An 18,381-nucleotide genomic window follows, 5' to 3' on the forward strand; every position below is an offset into this window, starting at 1 on the left:
TAAAATATGAGTCACACTAGAGTCATTCACTCTCATTAAGGAAGTCTTTCAGACATTTGGAATTACTTTGATTTGGCATATTTATTGAAATTTTTAAAGAATATAAAACTAAAAGTATTCTCTAATTTAATTGCTATATAGCAATTGTATAGGACCCCCAAACTGACTTGCATGATGGTAGATATATATTTCAGTTCTGAATACCATTCAAGAACACTATTAGAAATCTAGTACATTAGCAAATTGTATACGATTTCCAATCTCTTTAGTAAGTTAGGTCTAGATTCTGTTTTTAGTATTGCTTAGAGATTTTAAAAATTATGAGTTCAAATCATAAAAACAATGTTCCAGTCTATCCTTGGTATGTGGATTTTATCAAACCGGACACAAATAAATTTACTTTGGTCAGCATACTTTGATTAAGCAAAATGTTCTTCACATTTTGTACTCTTAGTTACATTTATTTATGTGATTTGTTGTTAGAGAAAGAATATGGGATGCCATTAAAGAATGAAGAGGCAATTAAAGATTGAAAATATGCAAAATAAAATGAATTCATAATGTATTAGTTAGGACAGATAAACCTTACCATTTTCTCTTTTTCGTTTTCTCCTTATCATTTTTCTTTGTTCAATATTGCTAATCTTTTGATCTTCGTGTTTTTCTTTTCACAGTATTTTAACCCAGTATTGAAACTACAAACATCCACAGCAGTTTCATGTGGTCAGATTGGATATTCTGAAAGCCTGAGGTAGTTCATCATGAAACACACTGTGTAGAATCTTTGAAGCATAGAGCTCTGCCCAACACCTGGATAAGGAATCTCTCCTCTGGTCTGGAAGGCCTTCCTCACCTACACCATGACAAACCAGGAGAAATGGGCCCATCTCAGCCCCTCAGAATTTTCCCAACTTCAGAAATATGCTGAGTGTAAGTATTCATATGGACGATATGATCTAATTTGACATTTTTGTTAAACAAGGTATGATTCATTATAAGAACAGATCGCAGATCCTGTTTGTCCTGTGGACAGATGCAGGCAATGTGAAATCTCTTATATTCACAAGTAGGTCAACTTAGAACTGCCTTTTAATATGAAAATTGAAAAAAAAAAAGAAGAGATAAATTAAATCATCTATCAAATTTAAAAGAAACTGGGACATCAGATATAAGACTGAGCCTGGGAAACACTGCTGGTAATAGAAATAAAGGGAAGGATCCAGACAGGAAGGGTTATTTTATTATTTTTGGTGGTGGTGGTGTTTCCCTTTGCTTTCTGTGAACCTATCCAAAAGAACCAAGAGAAGGGATCTTGAATGCATTGTGTTCCACAGCAGTACCTAATCTCAACAATAAATTCCAAAGGAAGAGAAGATGTGAGGAATTTAAGCAAATATGTTTAATTAGTTCTTCAAATTATAGATCAAGATAGTTTACTAAACAGTAAGGTAGTTCGGGATAAGTTTCATTATGTGTGTACAGTAAGAATTTATGTATAAGAATTTATCAGATGACAAACGGATGGTTAATTGTGAACTCTGCAAAAACTAGTTGAGATCTTATGATCATCAGATTTGCTGTTCTTTCTCAAATCAAGATAACAAGAGAAATGGTATTTATTCCTCCAGGAGTTTCCCAGGTAATTAAGAAGCAAAGCATATCATGATTAGAATGCATTCTTGCATAATAAATTGCCATTATCAAAAGTGACTGAAAATACACTCATCATGTAAAGATTACAAGTCATATATTTCTCTCAACATTCAGTGCATGCCATTAGCTTAGAGATCAGAGTTTTCATCTTACAATTTAACATTACATTAGGAATGAACATTCCTTAATAGTCTATCAGAGAAATAGCATATTGGACTAATATTCTTAATATTTATTTTTTTAATATTTCAACAATGAATTGTTATTTTAAATGCATTAATGGGTAGTTTTTAAAATAAGTTGTTGATCATAGTTAAATTTGAAACAAGCTAAGACTATGCATGTCAAATATTAAATAAGTGTTTTGTGTGCTTTGAGGGAATGGAGTATGGCTATTGGATACTTAAGAAGATTGGATGATCTCCTGAAACCCTTCCAATAGCAAAATTAAGTCCAAATTGAACCCAGAGAATATAACAAAGATCATCTTCTCATTTCTTACCTGATTGTGGATTCTCCCCACATTACTGCAATAGAACTTGTAACTATGATACCTCTCTAGACCTCCTGGCTGTTTTCCCAATGGACAATGGATGAACAGGGTGAAACTGTGATAGCATTCCCTGTAGCAACCAGCACCCCTGAAGGTGTGTGTGGAAATCCTAATCCTGTACCTGACACTGGACAACTTTCCTAACATCTCTGTACATTATTTTTTGTACCTTTAGCAATAAAATGATGAAAATAATGGAAGTAATAATTATTACACATATCAAATTGAGTAAGTTATGTTAGGGAAGTAAGCAGAATGCCTGGAAAATTTTTACTGCTAAAACTGTTTACAATCGCTGTATTACCATAGAATAAATATGCTGTGTGGGCCATTTGAACTTACTGTTTGTAATTAAGCAGAAACGTGCCACATTTGGGGCATGAAGAGTCAGGGTCCTCTTTATCTGCTATGAGACTAGAGCCTGCTCACAAGGTAAACGCCCCTGTGCAATCGGCTGCCTTAGTGCTGTGCTGTCCCACACATGCTGCAGACAGCTAATGTGGAGCCTGCTGTGGCTGCCTGAGGCATGCTGTGACCAGGCTCCTGTTTAGGGTTGCAGGCTGAGTCACTCCATGGGAAGCATTTTCATTGAGATGTGGGAGGGTAGTCTAATTTCTGTCTCCACACTTTATATAAAGTCATCTGAACTGTTGTTACAAGACAGAGCGCTCACTCCTGCTGCGTGTAGAATTGAGCTTATCTCATTATGGCTCGCTCTATGCTTCCTGCTGTGGCTTCAGGGCCCAGCAATGGGTTAAGAGACTCCAAGTTTTGTCTTGAGTAGGAATGTCTTCTGAGTCCATGAGACAGGATATTTCCAAATGGTTCATTATCTGCCTGCTGTCATTTTGGATTAGGCTTTCTGTTTGCAGTGTAGAAAGTGTTCTACTGCATGTGAATTCTTTTTGAAAGGTATTGGGTTATGGGAGGAACAGTTCCAAACATTCATAATTTTCATACTGTTTATAGCAGCTGGCAGTGTAGATGCATGCAAAATTATGGTGAATTGAAGACCAAGGTGCCTAATACTCTGATTCAGGTTATTTCTTCCACGGGAGAGAGGCACTCAGATTGAGTCCATGGGAAAAAACCTTCAGCTTTATAAGCAAACTTTTTTTTTTTAACTTGTTTTGAGAAAAGATCTCATGTATCCCAGGCTGCCCTCAAATTCTAGATATAGCCAAGAATAAAACTGAACTTCTGATCCTCTGGCCCCTACCTCCTGAATGCTGGGATTACAGTGCTGTGCTGCTATGACCACTTTAAGATATACTGGGGATAGAATCCAAAGTTTCCTGTATGGAAGGCAAATGATTTCCCCAAACAAAGGGGACATGGGGATTTTGTTCAAGAATCCTATATGTGCAGGCTGATCCAGTCCTGAACGTGCTCAGCTTAAGACCATGGGGATTAACGTGATGAACAGGAATGCTTCCTGGGCATAGTCACTTGCACCATAAAGTTTTAGCTGACAACAAGTGAAAGGATACTTTGAAGGTCCATTAACACAAGAATCCGCCCCTGAAGACGCCTGTCTCACGTACTGTCTAACGGTATAACCTGGGAAGTTGTGCTGTCACAAATATGTGAACAAACATGTTAATGAATAAAATCTTTATTTTGGCTTGGTTTCGATGTAACACCATGACAGCCAGGAAAGAGGTGAGAGAAAGAGACAAAGAAAAAGATATAGTAGATGATAGAAGATAGAAAGATAGATACATATCAGGCACTCTCACTTCCCTCCTTTATTCTATCCTGAATCCCAGTCTACCTGATTTTCAAAATAATCGAGCTGACAAAATTAAACATCACAGAATGTGACATCAAGTATAAGATTTTCATCTTTTTCAATTAAAAAACATAGACTTTCACTTTGGAATATTTTTATTGTGGTGCTTAATAAAGCATTGATCATCACAAATAACGGATATTTACTGCCCTACTACAAACAATTTATAAGCATTACCTCATCAAAGCTATAATAATCCTGAGTGGAAAGTAAATTATCTTCCCTGAGGAATAAATCTTTCTGGAAAGTAGCCGGTTTGGATCCTCAGCAGGGTAAATGACAAGATCAAAACAATAGTTGTTTGTCTATATTTCTTAAATATAATGTTGCAAAAAATAGATCAATCTAAAATCCACTAGCCATAATTATCATCTACACTTTTTTCTTTTTATTTTACATGCAGGACAGTGAAAAAAAAAAGTGTAGCTACTAACTAGAGTGTTGGCTCTAATGCTCCCAAAATCGGAGGTTAATCGTTGTCACCTGGGAGGAAACATTTATTCAAGGCCAGTCCTGATGAAAATTAAAGAGACCTTCTATCTCAAAATTTCAATTCTGAATTTCTCTTGAGATTTGAATGGTTTTATAGGACATGGGGAATTAGAGTGACATAGGAAACCCCCATTGTAGATGAATTTCTAAACAGTTTTATTAAATAAGAAACACAGAGCCAAATACAGAGATGCAAGCCTTAGAGATCAGAGCAATAGTCGCCAACTAACCTTAGCTTACCACCTCACTGTAGCTTCCCAAGAGAGCTTCTTCCTGTCTAACCTGCGTCTTTTTTTTTTTTTTTTGGATTTTCGAGACAGGGTTTCTCTGTGTAGCTTTGCGCCTTTCCTGGAACTCACTTGGTAGCCCAGGCTGGCCTCGAACTCACAGAGATTTGCCTGGCTCTGCCTCCCGAGTGCTGGGATTAAAGGTGTGCGCCACCACTGCCCGGCCTAACCTGCGTCTTTATTGTTTTCCTGTTCTGCCTTTTCATTAGCTCTAAGCCCAGCCACATCACTTCCTTGTCACTGCCTGTCTATACAGACCTCCAGGTCTCTATGCTTGGTACTGGGATTAAAGGCATCACCACCTGCCTGCCATGTGATCGGATTAAGGGCGTGTGCTACCACCGCCTGACTTCAGTTTATGGCTGACTATGACCTCTGATCTCCAGGCAAACTTTATTTATTAACATACAAATAAAATATCACATTTCAGCACAGATAAAATATCACCATACCCCATAGTGGGTGAGGAATTCCTCCTCTGAGGGTTAGCTTCTTTTCTTGAAAGATGACCCAGGTCTTGACTTCATGAAGGTAGGATGTAAATTTTCTTTTCAGGTAAACATTCTACTTTTCTGCAGCTCACTCCTTATTTCATGAACGTCAGTGGTTGAGATGAACCTCTGAGAATATCTTGTGAAAAGTGCCCATATTTTCAAGATTAGGCAAAAATAGCAGTTCCCATTCATTCCTCATGGCAACCCCTTCACTCCAAATCTCTGGGAGCTGGGGCAGCATTTCTGTCCTATCTGCTTCAGGCTGATTGCGATTTAAGGTGGAAGCAGGGAGTTTTTTAATGACATGATGAGGTATGTGTAGGTCAAGGGAGAAACTGGAGAGGGCAGACCTGTCTTTCCCCATGGGAGCACAACAGTAGTCTTCCTAAGGCTAGTTCATGGAAACCGAAGGGAGGGCTTCAGTTCTGGAGAAAGAACTAGAGAACGGTAGAGAGACAGGGTAGGTGGTGAAGGAGAGAACAGCTTCAAATGAATCCTTTTATACCAACACGCACAGGCCCCCATTCCAGCGCACTGGGATGGTCGTTCATGAAGCTCAGCAATGCTCTGTCTGATGAACGTGCAGACTTCAATGCTCTACTCCTGCCCGTTCATTCTCTTCACCAAGTCTCCCTCACTTTTCCTTCACTACACACACGGAGGGCTGGGAGTAGGGTGGAAGGATGCTTGTTTAGTGTGGTTGAGGCCCTAGATTCAATCCCCCAAACCACACACCAAGAAAAGAAAAAGGAGAAGAAAAGAGATGTAAGGGAAGAAGAGAGGGAGGAGGAGGATGAAGAGGAGAAGGGAAAAATATATACATGCGACAGAAAAGGACATCAACAAGAAGAAAACCATGAAGCATCTAACAGTGACATCTTTTTCTCATTTTAAGAGATTTATTCCCCTCCTTAAGAGACCTCTCTTCAGACATGAAAAGCTGATTGAGACTTTTTGAAATGTTTTGTGCTTTGTCCATCCAAGACGACATAGGAAAGAAAGAAAAGAAGCCTGACAGTATGGGTGTGTGTGTGAGCACCCGCATATATGCACACACAGTGCTTGTATGTGTGTGTGCATGTGTGTGTATGATTTGTGCGTGTGTGTGTGTGTGTGTGTGTGTGTGTGTGTGTGTATTCGCCCTGGCTGTATGTGTATCTAATTCATTGTTAAACAAATTAGATCACATGCTAGTCCTCTTTCTAATTTATCATGCTGAGATTTGCTTTTACTTCTGTCTCGTGCCCTGTGTTAGCTCAGCTCTATTTTGGGAGGACAAGGCACTTACTGGTAATTACTCTCTTCATGGCCGTCGAATGGATAAATGGCACAGTGCCAGCTAACACACTGTCTGAGAACACATAATTTGGTGTCAGATAAAGCTGGACTGGAGTCCTAGTGCTGTGGTGTGTGCCTCGCTTTCCTGGGATCACACAGATTCGGGGGGTCAGTGTGCAGAAGTGTGCCAGGTGCTTTGCAGTCAATGAAGGCCCTGGTCGTGACCAGCACCGCGCAGCTGGCGACTGCTGTGGTTTAATTTCCCACAGCCTGTCCTTCTCCTTTGACTGAAGCCTTCTGACTGTGCTGTCTTGGCTTACCTGCCCTGTTCTGACTTTGCCCTCGCCATTGGCCTGAAATTTGCATTTGAGGACCTATTTTAGATGCATCTCTCATTTCTGACCTTATTTCTTCTGATTCACATTGATGGACTTGCCAGCTCCTGGCCCTGACCCAGACTGGATTTCTGGAATGTATGTTGGCAGCATAACATTTTTTGTCTCATCTCTGGCTCTGTTTGCTAAAGTCTTCAAGCTCAATTTCCTGCTTGTCTGCTTGTCTTTTGTATATCTGTCACAGTCATTCTATGCTTGAGTCTTGCAGTAGTAAAAGAAGGTAGTAAGTATATTTTCCCATTATTTTACACCCAGTAGACATGTAATTTTGATGAGTTTTTAGCATTAATTTATTTAACATTTTTAGACTTTCAAAATCAATTTATTTAAATTTGTGTTTCAATAGACTAATTTTGAAGTATGACTTCTGTGGAATATTGGTCAAAATGAGTTCAATATCTGCTTTGATTTAAATGCTCATACTATCTTAGTATGTTGACAAAACAGTATTTTTGTTCCCTCTTCCTATTACATTTATATATATATATATATATATATATATATATATATATTTTGGTTTTTCGAGACAGGGTTTCTCTGTGTAGCTTTGCACCTCTCCTAGATCTCGCTCTGTAGACCAGGCTGGCCTCAAACTCACAGAGATCCGCCTGGCTCTGCCTCCCGAGTGCTGAGATTAAAGGCGTGTGCCACCACCGCCCGGCACATTTATAATTTTAAAAGTTATTTCTGATAAACTTTATTATAAAAAACCTTGCAAATAAGTAAAATCATCACACATCAAAATTAACTAGATCTAAGATCTGGAAAGCTTAGTGAGCTTCCATACAGTTAGAATTGAGATATGAAACAGAAGCTATGAAGCTTAAATTTTAAACTTTCAGTATCAAATGTATTTTGTGCCCTCTGTTTATTTACATTGAATGCAGGAAATAGCCAGGAGGTACAAGGAGAATATCACATAAACTGCTTTCCTACTTCTAATTCTGTTACAGACTTTTTGGTTTGGTCTTAGAAAACTGGATAAAATATGCCCTATTACATTTTTAAAATCTGATCTAACATGAGTTAGGCTCAATTTTGCATTCAACTGTAACTCCTGGGGTGACAGAGCAGCCATCACCTTTGGAAATTGGCAGAAGTAAGAGGAACAAGCTTAGGAATTGGTGACTACCTCTGAGACTGTGTCTTACTGGCAGGGACAGACACAAATGTCTTTGGCCCAAGTTCCTCCGACAACTACATTGCACTTTCAGCCCATGGAAGAGGACAGTCATTCCATGTTCCTGTGTACAAAAGCATGCAGTGAAAACCATTACTATGACCAGTGTCAGAGGAGTAAAATACAACCTACTGTTTATTTTAGACCAGAACTAAGAGAGTAAAAAATAGTTTACTATTTACTTTAAGGAATTACATAATCAATCGCTTCAAATTTCCATTTCTTCATACATAAAACAAAAGTAATAATCTCCATTTTAAAATGGTAATAAGCCATTTTATTAATTATAATAACGACACCAATTACAACAAAAATATTCTGAAGGCTTATGTTTCTTTTTTCTTCTTTCTTTTCTTCTTTTTCTTTTAACACAATTTTTTATTGATTCTTTGGGAATTTCACATCATGCACCTCAATCAGGCTCATTTCCCAGTCCCTCCATATTGGCCTCTCACACCTGTAATGTTCCTCCAAAAGGAAAAATTTAAAAATATTAATTAAAAACAAAACAAGGTGTCTTAGTTAGGGTTTCTATTGCTGTGAAGAGACGCTATGACCATGGCAACTCTTATAGAGGAAAGTCATATAATTGGGAAAGGTCACTTACACTTCAGCGGTTCGTTTCATTATCATCACGACAGAACCATGCAGCATGCAGGCAGACATGGTGCTGGCTAAGTATCTGATAGTCCTACATCTAGTAGGCAACAGGAAATGGTCTGAGACACTGGGCAGTATCCTAAACATCAGAAACCTCAAAGCCTGCCCCCAGTGACACACTTCCTCCAACAAGGCCACACCTACTCCAACAAAGCCACACCTAATAGTGCCACTTCCTATGAGTTTCCGGCGGGGTGTGTGTGTGTGTGTGTGTGTGTGTGTGTGTGTGTGTGTGTGTGTGTGAATTTCATTTAAACTACCACACAAACCACAAAACAACAGGATCACTTTGCTCCTCCTCCATCTTTCCTGCCTCCCCAACACCTCTTCATTTGTCTTAGTGGCATTGGAAGCTGTGGTGTGTCATGCAGTATACCCTTTTGTCCATTCAGCTTTACTTGTAAATGTTCATTGCATAATGTGTTGTTGGTCAAGTTCAAGGCCTCTGGCTTCTGGTACACCATCAATGCTGGGCCTTCTCTGAGACGTCTTTTGGATAACCTACTGCTGTCTGGAGTCATAGACTTATGTATCTTAACGATATGCTTCATCCTCAAATCTGTTGTGCTTAAACCTGGCTATATTTATTAGAGGTTGCTTTGGACTCCACCTCACTCATCATCTTAGGGAATAAAACAGGGAGAAAGTAGAGAAAGTACAAATACAAATAGAGGAACTTAATTTTCTTCCTTCGTCGATCACTGCATGCACCATGCATGTGGTATATTTTCTTCCTAGGCTTCATTTTTATATCTGGTAATATGATATTGAATAGTATAATACTTTTATTTTAAAAGACAACAGCTTATGCAGAGAGACATGTTATAGTACATAATAATAAATCAATCATTTGAACACGATGTACTTAAGACTCTTGGATTTTTACTCAGTTTCATGAGTAGAAGGTAAAAGGCAACGAGATTTTAATTTTACCTGACAATAATGCAAAGAGGTTAGAGAAGCAGAGTTCATGTAGTTACCAGAACAGATACATAAGGACGAAGGAATGTTGTTTATCAGGAATGAGCTAAGGTACTAGTGAGCATGTATGCTCATCGCTGTCTAGTATACTTCTGTGCACATGGCTGTGCAAATAAGTCCAGAGAGAAGGTGCAAAGAATTCCGCAATAATCACAAATGTGACAGTATGAGTACTTTTAGGAAAGGTTGTCTATTGTCATTGGAATGCACTAAAGATGCCAATTTGGGGGGTAGTGAAATAATATTACATTTTATACTGAATGATATATACAATGCACTAGAAGAAAGAGACTGTTTGTTGTGCAGAGCTACATGAAGTTAAGACATTGAAAAAGAGGATAGCAGTCATGAGAGAGAGATTCTGGAGGAAAATGAACAAATGTACTCTCCAATTAAATTTGAGATCTAAGGAAGAGAAATGAGGCATTTTGATTTGCACACCTAAGTCAGTGTGATTCATTTAATACTGGAATGGAGTACAAAAAAAAGTTTAGAGAGAAAATGGAGTATTTTGATACTGAACAGTTGAGCTATAGGATTCTATAGGGTTTCATACTGAGGTATAAATTAAATACTTTGGCACAAAGGTTTGAAGCTCAAGAAAGAATTCAGACTCAACGATACAGAGTGATGTGCCATTGCATAGTGAGTGGTTATCAAAACAAGGTCATATATGAGAAGTCCTAGGGAAGCCCACTGAGAAAGAAGGAAGGGATGGGAAAAAACAATAGAGAACACTATGAGTGAAAGAACTAGAGGGGTGTCTTAGTTAGTGTTTCCATCGCCATGACGAAGCACCTTGACCAAAGCAACTTGGGGAGGCAAGAGTTTATCTGGATTATACTCCTCTATCACAGTTCATTATCAAAGGAAGTCAGAACAGGAATTCAAATGGGAGGAACCTGGAAGAAGGAGCTGATGCAAAGGTCATGGAAGGGTATTGTTTACTGGCTTGCTCTTCATGGCCTGCTCAGCCTATTTTCTTGAAGAACCCATGACCACCAGCCCAGGGATGGTACCATCCACAATGGGCTGGGCCCTGACCCACCAATCCCTAATGAAAACACCCTGTATTACAGGCTTGCCTACAACCTGATCGTAAGGAGGCATTTTCTTAATTTTGGTTTCTTTCTGTCAGATGACTTTAGCTTATGTCCAGTTGAAATAAAACTAGCCAGCACCGACTTTATGAGAGAACCATGAGAATGGTAAAGCAATAGTAACTTGAAATAAAGATGAAAATGGGTAAGTGAAAAGTTATTCCACAATCAAAAGACAAAAGCATTTCATAAGGTCAGGTTTATTTGAACCTGCTGGTGCACACCTGTCATTGTGAAGCTCAAAAGAATAAGACAGAAGGATCACCACAAATATAAGTCTAGCCTGGTCTACAGATGGAATTTAGACTAGTCAGGGCAACATATTATGGCTCTGTCCCAAATACATAAAAGCAAACATACAAAAATAACAATGCAAACGATGAGCTCTACAGATTACCACAATGTGTGCAGATTTTATAACATTTGGAATTCAAGGGGATTGGAGGTTCTTATTTATTTATTTTAGTGTAGTGGGTGCAGTGAATTGAATGGAAGAGAAGCAGTGGAAGAATACGATCCCCTTTGTAGGAGGAAATGAGAAAAAGACATAGCTAAAGTGCACAGAGTAAGTATAAGAAGTTTGTTCTTCTCCATAAGCAAGAAAGAAGGGTTCACAGGGGGCAAAACTGAAGTGGATGATTCTCAAAATAAAAGGGATAGTTGGTCACAAAACATCATAAGCCTATTGACAAATATTGCTCTCATTTTGGTGTTCATTTAATTTCCTTAGGTCTATCTATACTGTTTGTTTTCCAACTAGGAGTTTGGGGTTTTGGCAAGTGATACAACCTTCTTAAACTTTAATCTCCTCTGCTGTGTAATTAAGGAAATAAAGAAGCCTATCTCAAAAGAGTTTCATAAGACAGGAATAAAATATTGTGTATGGAATTGCCTTGTAAACAGCAAGCTCCCGCGGTGAGTTAATTATCACTTCTAGCATTATTATAGAGTATTCAGAGTTTTTGTTCAACTCTCTTTACATTCCCTGGAGTTCAATATCTCTGCTTCTCCCAAGTATATATTTCTATTTTTATTATTTGCTGAATAATGTAGTTTGCTTCTTTGGGACTCTGAGATATGGACTTGAGCTAAAGGAAGCTCTCATTTACCTATTTTACACAGTTTATCTTCAAATCCCACAGCTGCTTTATAACCTTTCCCAGGTATCTCAAGACCCCATTTCTCATTCCCCAAACCAGATTGTATATGGATGAATACTGCCAAGTTTTGAGGATCGGAGATTTTCCCCTCCTGATGATGTAATAAAGTTAGCATGCTGAAGACTCATGGGTGCCAGAAGACACAACACCCTTGGGTCAGAGGCAAGGGGCTTCATTAATCACGTCAGAGTGAGCTGCATGCACCTCATGTGTGTAAAGGCTCCTTCCCTCAGTCCCCATAGGAAAATATGAAAAGAGGAGGTCACATTTGCACAGACAGAGAATTAAGTTGTAGGAAGAAAACTCTGAGTTAAGGTTCTTGGCAGCTTTTACAATGGACAATAAAAATGCCTAATCTCTGCTCAAGATAGTTATAAAACATTTGATATAAAAAATCCTTGAAAGGCTAGACTGGAATCCAGGCAGTTGGCTGGTATCTCTGCTTGCAAAATCCACAGAACATGAAAGAAGCCCAGGGGTGTCTTTCAGTAAACAGAAGCTAATAGCAGCCATTAACACCATAATGGCCAGAGGGGTGAGCATGCGCATTTTCCATTCAGGCAGCCTTTCAGAGCAGAACATTGTTTGTTTGTTTGTTTCTGGTCTGTTTCTGCTCCCTTCTCCCTGCTCCAGGTTCTGGCATCCCATTTTGGCCTCCATTTTCAATGTCAAAAGTTCACCCACTTTCTATATTCATCCCAGGAACATGAAGCTGAATGAAGTTGTTGAGTGTTTTTAGATCATACTTGTGAAAAATGAGCTTAAATCTATTTTATTTAAAGAAAAGATTTCCTCTCTCTTAACTCTCTTTTGGACGCCCCCCTCCTTCACACACACACACACACACACACACACACACACACACACACACACACACACACACAATTTTCTCTCAAGTATCAGTCACAATTACCTTATTTTTAAGTGTTTTATTATCAAACACAGAAAAGGAGGATGTGGAGAAGGCATCAAGTGGCCCCCATCTAGCCACATCCTCTATTTTGCCAAGTGCTTTGAAACCTCAGCAAGGGAATGAATTCCAGAATGCTGTTGCCCTTTCTTCCAGTATCTCTGCTGTGGTGCCTTTGGCAGAAAGACTGGTACTGTTGGAGCTCCTGCAGCTGCCAGAGGGTGACTGGCTTCCAGAAGCTATTCAGGTTAGTTGTCACAGCTTTGGCACAGAGAAACAAGTCACCCAGATGTTTCTAAACATCAGTTCAGTGTCTACAGCTTATAGTTTCCTTATGAATATTAGAGGTTAGTTATGTTATTTTTAAAAAATTAGACCTGTTGAAATTCAGACTTTAGAAACTGACTTCCCTTCTCTGCTGTAGTTACATGTTATTTCATGAAGAAGAAGTTTAAGAGGAAAAGACTCATGGTTTTCATGGAACAGAGGACTCATTCTTGTCATTAATATGACTATTATCAAGATCAAATTGACTGATTTTGATGAGGGTGTGTGTGTGTGTGTTCCAGCACATGCGCATCTTCATCAAAGGTCATGGAAAAGGACACTGTCTCCCCAATCTCCTTTCACCATTCTTATTTCACAGGTGCAAAACAAAAACCATTGACTAACTTGGGGGTCCTTCAGCCAGAAACTACCTAGCTATTTCTAGTAATTTTTGTTTTCTAGGAGTCAAATCATCTCCAGGGTCTTCTCTTCTTGGATCTTAAAGATGGTAAACACTTCTCTCAGCATATCTGGAAGGATTTCTGAAGCATTGGCCACAGCTGCCACTATATATGAGCACCTCCATTGTACCAGGCTTTTTCTTTTTGGGCCACCACCCAGCTCCCAAATCACGACATGGAGACTTCTTAATAGTTTTGAATGCCCAGCCTAGTTTAGGCTCATTTTTGCCTAGCTCTTTTAACTTAAATTAACCTGTTTCTCTTTATCTAACTTTTGCTCGGACTTTTTAACCTTTCTTCCTTCTGTATAACTTACTTCTACTGCTTCTCTTGTCTGTCTGTCTGTCTGTCTGGAGACTGCCTGGCTTCTAGCCCCTGGTCTCTCCTTCATTTTCTCCTCTTTTCTTCTTTTTCTCATTCCTCTTCTTCCCTTGAGCCTAGATTTTGCATCCTATTTATTCTTTCTGCCTGCCAGCCTACAAATCTCTCTCATGCCTAGCTATTGACCATTCAGCTCTTTATTAGACCAATCAGGTGCCTTAGACAGGCAAGGTGAAACAAATTCAATGCATCTTTACATAATTAGACACACATCCTTACATGGTTAAACAAATACAACATAAACAAATGCACCACACCTTTACACAGTTAAAGTAATATTCCACAGAATAAACAAATGTAGCAATCTTTGCAAAATTAAATATTCCACAACATTCCATATTCTCCTTATTATACAGCTAGTTTTGTGGGAGTTTGTATCAACTTAAATAAGCTAGTGTTGTCTTGGAAGAGGGAACATCAATTGGGAAACTACCCCCATCAAGTTTGCCTGTGGGCAAAACTACGGGGCATTTTCTTGAGTACTGACTAATGTGGATGGGTCCATCCTACAGTGGAAGCAGCAGTGATGCCATGCCTATGTTCCTGGTCCTGAGCTGTACTGTAAAGCAGGCTGAGCAATCCGTGTCAAGCCAGTAAGCAACGTTCTTCCATGGTCTCTGCTCTAGTTTATGCCTCCAGGTTCTTCCCCTGACTTCCTTCAGTGATGGACTGTGATATGGAACTGCAAGCTAAACTAACTTCTCCCCAAGTTGCTTTGGTCATGGTTGTTATCCCAGCAATAGAAACACTAATACACACTTCTCCAAAAGTGGTAACCACTGCCATTTGTGAAGCTTCTCTCTTGTGAGTGTACCTTTCAGCACTTGCTCTTCCTCTAAGGGCCACTATAAATATCATGCTAAGGTCTATGCTAATTTTTTTGTCATTGTTTTTTGAGACAGGGTTTCTCTGCGTAGCTTTTGTGCCTTTCCTGGAACTCACTCTGTAGCCCCGGCTGGCCTCGAACTCACAGAGATCCCCCTGGCTCTGCCTCCCGAGTGCTGGGATTAAAGGCATGTTCCACTGCTGTCCAGAATACTATGCTAATTTGATGTGTTATTTTGTCTAGCACCATGATCAAGCATGCAGAATCTACAATGCAAAAACGGTCATTTAAGCAGTCTCTGAAAAAGGTCAGCATGGAAAGCCAAATTCATGAAATGGCCACTGATAAAACTCTACTCAAAATAATATTAATTGTATATAGTTCCATTGTTCCTGAGTCTACATTCCATATGAAATGAAAGAATTCTTCTAACTTGTTTCTTTTTTTTCTGTTCTTTCAAGTGTTTGAAGATTGAAAAAAGACCCAGTATCATAATTTTTGTGTGTTTTGTGGTATTCACCAGAGTCTGTAGCCTGAGATATTTAAATACCACTGCGATACCTACTGATTTCACTCTGATCATACAATTTGACACAAAAGCATGATAAGTTGCCATCAACCTCTCTCATAAGCGGGGAGAATAGTGGTCAGTACTTTTATTCATTACTTTCTATTGCTGTTCAAAATGCCCTCACTAAGGCATTTAATTGAACTTACGGTTTCAGAGGGTTAGAGTCTATGATGCTGAAGTAAAGGCATGGTGGCAGGAACAACTGAGATCTCACATCTCAACCCATAATCCTGAGGCAGAGAGAACTAGCTTGAAATGGAATAAGCCCTTTGAAACCTCAAAATTCATCCCCAGTGACACACCTCCTCCAACAAGTCCACTCCTCCTAATCCTTCCAAAACAGTTCCACCACCTGGAGACCAAATATTTAAACATGTGAGTCTTGGGTGGTCATTTGCATTCAAATCAACACAGTATCTAAAACAAGTTAGAATAGATACCAGTTAGCAACATTAGTCTGATTATAAGTTAGTGTTTTTAAGCAACAGGTCTCTGGTCACCTTATAATTTTTTTAGCACTTCAGAGTTCCTAGGTTCACACTCTTAGGTTTGAAAACAATTTTCCCTTGAGATCTAGAGAGTTACATCACATTCATTGATGGGAATTGTATGTAATGCCCAGAGATGGAATGAATGTTCTTCCCCCTCAGACCTTCACCCAGAATCCATTTTTATTTATTAGGTTAGATAATAAATGTTTGCTTTTGTCTTAAGGTCTTCCAAGATCCCCAGTAGGACACAGTGATCAGTAGCTTGGCCAAATCTAATCTCTGGAATTTTGTGGGAGTCTAGGAAAATACATAATTTACCAACTTTTTGATCCTCACTCTCACCCAAGTGCTCCTTGTTGTGGAAGGTGTCTTTTTGATGGAAATCTAATTAGCTTGATCATGATACCACTCCAATAAATACTAGACCACATTTCAACTGTCTATTCTACCCATCCTAGTCTCAGCTATAACTCAGACATACCTCTTCAATTGACATATGACCTTTCCCTCTTGAATTAATGTTATTTTCTTAGTTTCCCATTGACTTTTCATTCTTTTTGAGTTTTTGCTTGGATTTATTCAAAGCCAGAATGTTCAAGTATCTTAGAGAAATGGAGTTTGGCAGATAATAGACTATGTGCTTTTGTAGGCAGCTTGTCACTGAGACTTAAGTAGCTCCCTTTTCCAAAGTCTTCCTCTCTATTGTCATTTCTATAGCTTTCACATATGACAAGATTTTTTTATGTTTAAATACTTTTATTAAATTTTTTATTTATTTTACATATAAACCACAGTTTCCCCTCCCTCCTCATCTCCCATTCCTTCACCTTACCTCCTTTCCATCCCTCCCCCCATCCACTTCTCAGAAAGGGACAGGCTACCATGGGAGTCAACAAAGCATGGCATACCAAGTTGAGGTAGGACCAAGCACTTTTCCCACTGCATCAAGACTGAGTGAGACATCCCACCATAGGGAATAGGTTCCAAAAAGCCAGCTCACACATCAGGGACAGATCTTGGTCCCACTGCTAGGGGCTCCACAAACAGACCAAGCTACACAACTATTACCCACAAGTAGAGGGCCTAGGTTAGTCCCATGCAGGCTCCCTAGCAGTCAGTCTAGGGTCTATGAGCTCCCACCACAAGCTTCGGTCAGCTGTCTCTGTGGGTTTCCCTGTCATGATCTTGAGCTCCCTTGCTCATACAATCCCTCCTCCCTCTCTTTGACTGGACTCCTGGAGCCCAGTTCTTGGCTGTGGATCTCTGCATCTGCTTCCATCAGTTACTGGATGAAGGTTCTATGATAACAGTTAGGCTATTCACCAATCTGATTACAGGAGAAGAGCAGTTCAGGCACACTCTCCACTATTGCTATAAGTCTTAGCTGGGGTCATCCTTGTGGATTCCTGGGAATTTCCCTGGCACCAGATTTCTCCCTAGCCCCATAATGCCTCCCTCAATTTCCATTGCTCTCTCTCTCTCCATCCCTCCCCTAACTCAGTCATCCTGATTCCTCATGTTCCCATTGCCCATCCTCTCCACACCTAGTTTACCCAGGAGATCCCATTTATTTCCCCTTCCCAGGGCTATCCATGCATTCCTCTTAGGATCCTTGAAACCTAGCTTCTCTGGGGCTGTGGATTGTAATCTGGTTATCCTTTGTTTTACATCTAATATCCACTTATGAATGAGTACATACTGTGTTTGTCTTTCTTAGTCTGGGTTACCTCACTCAGGCTGATTTTTTTTTTCCAGTTCCATTCATTTGTCTGCAAACTTCAGTATGGTGGTTTCTCAGAAAATTGGGGATCAGTCTACTCCAAGACCCAGTGATACCACTCTTGGGCATATACTCAAGGATGCTCAATTATACCACAAGGACACTTGCTCAACTATATTCATATCAGCATTATTTTTAATAGCCAGAACCTGGAAACATCCTAGATGCACCTAAACCAAAGAATAGATAAAGAAAATGTGGTACATCTACACAATGGAATATTACTCAGTGGTTAAAGGCAATGACAAGATTTTTTTATGCTTCATATTCTCTTTCCCTAGTGGTAAGGTACTTATCCTAGCATTTTTCTGATATTTTAATATTTACTTTTTAGTAATAGCACAGACCTCAGGGAAGCTCCTCTCCCTGAATCCCACTTGTGTTCCAGGATCTGTAGTTCTAATGTGTAAGTATTGCTTATTAAAATTGTTTTTTCCTGGAACTTGCTTAAAAGTATAATAAATATATTGAGATGTCAACACCTGATAAAATATGATACAATATGTGCCACTTACCAGAGTGCACAGAGAGACTCAATGGATGCTTCAGTTAAATCATTTCCCTCACAGGCCTCAATTTTTTGCATACATTGCATAATAAATATGCAATATTTGTAGCAAGTCCCTTAGCAAAATTTTCCTAGAGGGAATTTCTGTAAAAGCTCTTTCT

At 39.2% G+C, this 18,381-nt stretch overlaps 1 protein-coding gene across 7 annotated transcripts in view; it reads left to right on the top strand.

Annotated features, from left to right (window-relative positions):
- Dgkb (diacylglycerol kinase beta) overlaps positions 1-18,381 on the top strand; it is a 713,645-nt gene that overhangs the window by 79,890 nt on the left and 615,374 nt on the right. For 4 of the 7 annotated variants that reach the window (XM_052738362.1, XM_052738366.1, XM_052738363.1 and 1 more), the window contains exon 2: positions 675-930. In XM_052738362.1, coding sequence (XP_052594322.1) covers positions 861-930 — 70 coding nt within the window. In that variant the 5' untranslated portion in view covers positions 675-860. Of the gene's footprint in view, positions 1-674; positions 931-18,381 lie in introns of those variants that run through there. The other 3 variants (XM_052738360.1, XM_052738361.1, XM_052738365.1) reach the window with 1 other exon arrangement.

The sequence above is a fragment of the Peromyscus californicus genome, unplaced genomic scaffold, assembly GCF_007827085.1.
Source record: "Peromyscus californicus insignis strain IS unplaced genomic scaffold, ASM782708v3 Scaffold_15__1_contigs__length_86483966, whole genome shotgun sequence".
Classification (NCBI taxonomy): domain Eukaryota; kingdom Metazoa; phylum Chordata; class Mammalia; order Rodentia; family Cricetidae; genus Peromyscus; species Peromyscus californicus.